At 47.6% G+C, this 5934-nt stretch overlaps 1 protein-coding gene across 1 annotated transcript; it reads right to left on the bottom strand.

Annotated features, from left to right (window-relative positions):
* Positions 1-2161: 2161 nt before the first annotated feature.
* Positions 2162-4645, bottom strand: PRLHR (prolactin releasing hormone receptor). The gene has a single exon (XM_019485878.2). The coding sequence runs from the start codon at positions 4590-4592 to the stop codon at positions 3534-3536; it is 1059 nt and encodes a 352-aa protein (XP_019341423.1). The 5' UTR covers positions 4593-4645; the 3' UTR covers positions 2162-3533.
* Between the last annotated feature and the right edge of the window lie 1289 nt (positions 4646-5934).

The following is a 5934-nucleotide window of genomic DNA, read 5'->3' as shown; positions in this document are numbered from 1 at the left end:
ATGAATGGTCCCATTCTCTGGTCTTCTGTGCCACTATAGCATTTATACAACATAAGTCCCTACTCCCCACGCACTCCTCACAGACAGTACAGTTAAAAGGTAATGATTTTTTTTCAAATGATGACTCATCACATACTATCCCATCCCCAGCAAAACTACCAAGACAAAAGAGATGCACAAAACTGGAGTTATTTTTTATTTTAAGAAACATGAAAACCATGAAGCCCATGGCTAGTAACACTGTGACACATCCAGCCTTATTGATTTCCAAAGCAGCTCAGTTTCTTCACTGAATTAACAATTAGCAACAAATGAACAATTTAAACAAGTTACAATCCCACAAAGATGTTTAGATAGCTGTAGCACTAATTCACACCTAAATAAAACATAAAACTTGTTAGAGGTGAGTGAGGAGATGCTATTTTGTTGCTGTTTGATATGATTAAGAGTGTAGGCAAAAGTTCACAGGAAATGAGAAACTGGCTATGAAATCTTTCATGCCTAGTCCAATAATACCTATCTAACTAGAGTAGCAGTCTGAACTTATACAAGCGAAGAACAATCAGTACCATGTAAACTGCTGGTGTTACTCTAGTGGTGGGTGTTACAATCTCCTCCCTCCCCCCACAAAAATACCACTACAATTGGCCTCCACTTGAACCTCTGCGGACTGTTTCAGCACAAAGTCAAGAATTGGAATGGACACGGAGGTTGAACTAACAACAGGCTCTTTATCCATCAGTCTTGAAGGTAACTATAAACTAAAGCCATTTTCAATGGGAAAGAAAGAAACAAGTGAGTTAAAGGGAACAGAAACTACCATACAGCAGCTGATACATGGTAACTGTCTGAGTGTCTGAGATAAGCAAAAACTAAATCATAGTTACTTAGCCCTGTTTCACTGAGTACTAAGTTGCCACCATTCAGCTTTCAGGCACACAGCTACTGGCTTTACTTGCATACCACACTCACTTTTCCCCAAAAAATAAGCCTGCCAAAACTGTGGTTTTGCCTTAAGCAAGGAAGCTCATTTTCTGCCCAGAAGAGAGGCATGGAGATGCTGTAAGATGGCTGCTGCTTCTTTTCCTTCTCCTTCCAGCAACTGCATGGAGACAGGGGCTGAGTCCAGCAGGGCAGATCTGGCCATTGCAGTGGTGCAATCATGCCCCACTTTGATTCTTGCTGCACCCAAAGTTTAAAACCAACTGCCCAGCAGCAGTGGTGGCATTTCTACTTAGGCAGCTCTGACAGAATCAGTTGACTTCATGGCAACTGGATTCCTTCTAATTGCTTTTCACTGCACACTTGTTAATGACCCTCGCTCTTTTTTTAATGGTCTTCGTGTTCCACTAATCGAGCTATCTTTTCCTCAACAATTTTGCTGTCTGCTAGCTACCCCTTGTTTCTTGCATCCTATTTCAGTGCCCTGAATAGTATTTTTAGCTCTTCTAAAAACCTTAGATCCACCCATGAAGTCTAGTCTTCAGCAGCAGCTAGAGCTTCAGTTTTCGGCTGAGCAGCCAAGAGTTGCTGATAAAACAGCTGTGAAGGGGTTAAAACAGTAGTTTTTGCCTGAGCAGGAAATGGAGGGAGCAACCTGAAGATTAGGCTTTGACCCTGCTCTAGGCAACCATAAGTCTAGAACTGTCTTTTCTTTTCTTCTCTTATTACTTTCCCAGAAACAATGTATGTGTTGTATTTGGGGGCATGTGATATGCAAGAAAAGATAGTGGCTGTGAAAACCAGATAGGATGCGGTAGGCCTGCATCCCATTTTTAACTCACTGCAAATTTTTTGTTGGTTTTGTTGGCTTTCCATTCCCTTAGAAGTGATAGCGACTTGTTTAAGGTTGCAGAACACATAATTGCCAAAGCTGTGAGTAGAACCCAGGTGCCCTAAATAGAGTTCCCCATCTAGTAATGGATCTTTCTGAAAAATAAAAGACATCAGTCTTTAGCATCTTTTGTAAACACTAAATTCCACTAAAAAGGCATTGCAAATTGTTTAAATAAATTGTTATAAGAATAAGAAACTCAAGAATGGTGTGGAAGCAGAACTGTTTCTGCCTATCTCTAACCAAAAGTGGTGCTGGATCTCATGACTGTGAAAAATAAAGAACTTGATAAACATGTGATGCATGCTTTCCACTGCCTTTTTTTTTTTTTTTTTTTTTTTTTTTTTGCATCTTCCAAGCCCTTGCACATTCATTCATTCACAATTTCCTCATCCTGTCTTTTTCCTAGGTGATTATAGCCAACACCATAGATGACCTGACACTAAGGTGAAGAACGACCTGATAAAAATCTAGACAATTGGGGAGCTAGACCACTGTTGATATGGGTGGTTTGTAAGACACAATGTAATTTCAGCAGCTGATCAAGAGGAAAAGCTGCTTTAGTGAGAAGCTTTATATTTATGTCTGTACACTTCTTGGGAGAATGAGCTAACCTCAGATGTAAGCATTTCTCTCTGCTTTTTGCCATGTCTTCATTGTAATGGTTCTTGTATTCATACTATCAACTTGTACATGCCATTTGTCAGTCCCTACTCCACTCTTCCTGGTCGGGTATCTGATATATAGAATGAAGTATGCGTCCCATCTATGTGTATCTGGGTCATACTGTACATCTATCTGCAGAAACTAGTCTGTAAGAAGTTTTATATAGGTGGCTTGTCCCTCCCTCCTGCCATAGCAAGGGAATTCCATTAAAGACAAAGTTTGGTACAAAAGTGAAAAGCTGTACAGTGTTCCCTTTCTTCCTTGGCCTTCTCTTTTTTACCTTCTGACACATGGCAAGGCTTTCCTAAGCTTCTGACCTGCGATAGCCACAATGGTACAATTTTTTTAAAAGGAGACACCAGGAACACAAAATATAATCCTGAATATTGTGAAGGAATCTACCTCCACAAAATAGGGAAAATATTGACCACTAGCATCTCTTGTTTATTATTTGTTTCCCATTTGGAAATCTCTCTCAACATGCCTCATTACTCTTAGTATATGCTAAGTTCCAAGATGTGCCAAGCATCTGCAATAGAAATTGCATTAACACAGCAAGTACCAGAGTTGTGCAGGTTGTGTTCTTGTGCATTGAATCATCTTTCAGGGGATGTTTTTTTCTAACATGGAGCAGAGATGTCCCCCTTGCCTCCTTTCAAGTGAAATACTTCCAACTAATTTTCAATGGAAATCTCAATGCATGTTTATGATGTGTTTTTAAGGAGCTAAACTGAACATGGATTCATGCCTCCCATATGCACTGTCCCAGACTCCCCTATTCCAGACCAGTGCTTGCAGAGAAACATCCTATGGAGTATACAATTCATGTTCACTCCATGCAGAGACCCATGGCCTCTAAATGGGAGTGGTCCCCATAGCTTTCAGAGTAGAGGCAGGCAGGGTGTGCTTTGTCCAGGGTTGGATGCACTTGGTTCTTATGTCTCACTGTTTTCATTTGCAGTTTAAGAAATCAAATGCCCTTCGGTAGCTCACTGAAGCCCCAAGACCCTGTAAGAAGGTTCAGGGCAGCTGGTCAGATAACAACACTGACAGTCACACTTTGTCCATAGGGAGCTACCTTCCTGTGCCAGACAAGTAACGTCTTTAGCTCCTCCCTGAAGCTATCATGCAGCCAGGCATAGATGAAGGGGTTGTAGCAGGCAGAGCTCATGGCAAACCAGTGGCACAGCAGCTGGACCAGGCTGAAATAATAGGCATCGATGGCGTTGATGTTGATGTCCCGGATGAGGTTGAAAGTATGCAAAGGCAGCCAACACACCCCAAAGACCACCACCACCATGACCAGTAGGCAGAAGGTCCTCCTGCGCCTGGCTCTGTCCCAATCAGCCTGGCTCTGGGTGACAGTACCTGGCATGACCCTGTTCTTAAGCTTAAGGGAGATCTTGGTATAGGAGACCAGGATTGCCAGCAAGGGGCAGAGGTAAGTAATGAGCAGCAGGCAGAGGGCATAAGTCTGCCGCTGGCTCTCCTGCTCCCCCCAGAACTCCTCACACAAGGTGATCCCCTGCTGTCTCAGCTCCACATAGTAGGTGTGAGCCATGGCGGGGAGTGCCAAGCAGCCAGAGAGTATCCAGATGAAGAGCACCACGTAGGCAGTGAGCTGTAGTGAGATGCGGCGCCTTAGCGGGTGGACAATGACAATGTACCGGTCCATGGCGATGGTGGCCAGAGTGAAGACAGAGACATAGACGGTGACAGGCTGCATGAAGTAGACAAAGTAGCACATGGTGCTGCCAAAGATCCAGCCACGGGGCTCAAAGACATAGGCCAAGGTGAGTGGAATGCAGGTGGTGCACATGGCCACGTCAGACAGAGCCAGGTTCCCAATGAGGAAGTTGGTAACATTGTGCATCTTCTTCACCCGCACAATGACATGGACCAGCAAGCAGTTTCCCAGCAAGCCCACCACCACCACGGCTGTATACAGCAAGATGATCAGTGCCTTCAGCTGCTGCACCAGCTCCAAACCCTGGAAAGTCACCAAGGTCCTGTTGGAGGTAGAGGTGAGTACAGACTGGGTCTGGTTGGTGGATATGGACCCAGAGCCCCAGTCTTCCAAGAAGTCAGTCATCTCTCCCTAAAGGGCATAGAAAGTTGGAAATTAATGGCACCTCTGCCTGGAGGGGAACATGGGGAATTGAATCATCCCCTCAGGAGCTGAACAAGGATCCCCACTGAAAGTCATTGAGGAAGAGGCTTCTGGGCTTTGCTGGTTGCCCCCTCTCCCCCTTTCTGCTACATGTCTTAGGGTGTTTTTAAGCCTCCCTCAGAAGCATTGAGGATTGGCTACAGCCAAGGTGGGATACTTTGACTGGGCTGTACCCATGCTCCTGGTGGGACCAAAGCACGAGATTCCTACTTAAAGGGTCTTGCCCCTCTGCTCAGGGTCAGACTGATGCTATATTTGAGGTCAGGAAGAAATTTTACCCCACAGTCAAATTGGTACCAATGGGGGGGGGGGGGGAGGTTGCCTTCCTCTGCAGCAGGGGGGTGGGATCTCTTGAGCACAATTGACTACATTTCCTAGAAGCAGGACATTCGCTTCTGTGGTTTCCTGGATTTACCTGCAGCAGATTTGGCTGTTAAGTCTGTGCTGTGTCAGGGTTGAGGGTGGTCTGATGTAGAGTTTAGATTATGGATTGTAGGGGCTGCTTGGAAAAGGATGATCCTGCCCCAGGTGGGGGATTGGACTAGAGTCACTAGGCAACCTCTGCAGCTCCCTCCTCTAGGATTCTCAGACAATCGGGGCCACCAGATCGACTACCTCCTTTGCCCCACACACATGCAAGGAAACAGAGGGACCAAGCAGGCAACATCAGCCCAGCCGGGCTGCTAAAACCAGTGCTCCTTGCTCACAGACACCAGTCACTTCGAGTCCTCACTCCTGGGGAGCAGAGAAAAGGGTCAGAGCCCCTCGATGGAGGTGGGAATGAGCAGGAGAGAGAATTCCCCGCTTTCCCTCCCCAGCTGGGGGATGGATCACGACACCCTCCCACGATGCTGAGCCCACCCTGAGTCCTCGGACAGGGGACTCCCCTAGGTCGGAGACTCCCTCCGCACCGGCGGGGGCTGCAGCTCGCGGGCGGGCAGGGGGCAACGGGGAATCCCATCCCGGCGCTGTCCCTACCTTGCAGCCCCGCGGTGGACGGGTCAGGTCGATCCGAGCCGCTCGCCTGCGCCGAGTGAGCGGCCGCGGACAGACAGAAATGCGCTCCTCCGGCGCCTCCCCGCCTCCGCTCGCTGCCCATTGGCTGCGGGCTCCTCTGGGGCAGTGTCCGCCCGGCGGCACCGCCCCGAGCCCCGGGATGGAGCAGGCTCCGGCCGGGCGCTCTCCGCGGTGCTGAGCCGGCCCGGGCCGGGCGCTCTCCGCGGTGCTGGGCCGAGCCGGGGGCGCTCTCCATGGTGCTGAGCCG

This window comes from Alligator mississippiensis, chromosome 6 (assembly GCF_030867095.1).
Source record: "Alligator mississippiensis isolate rAllMis1 chromosome 6, rAllMis1, whole genome shotgun sequence".
NCBI classification, from domain to species: Eukaryota; Metazoa; Chordata; order Crocodylia; family Alligatoridae; genus Alligator; species Alligator mississippiensis.
This window is presented reverse-complemented; position numbering and strand designations above follow the sequence as displayed.

Bases quoted from the DNA above. Each gene is read 5' to 3' on its own strand.
- PRLHR (XM_019485878.2), bottom strand. From the start codon at position 4,592: ATGACTGACTTCTTGGAAGACTGGGGCTCTGGGTCCATATCCACCAAC.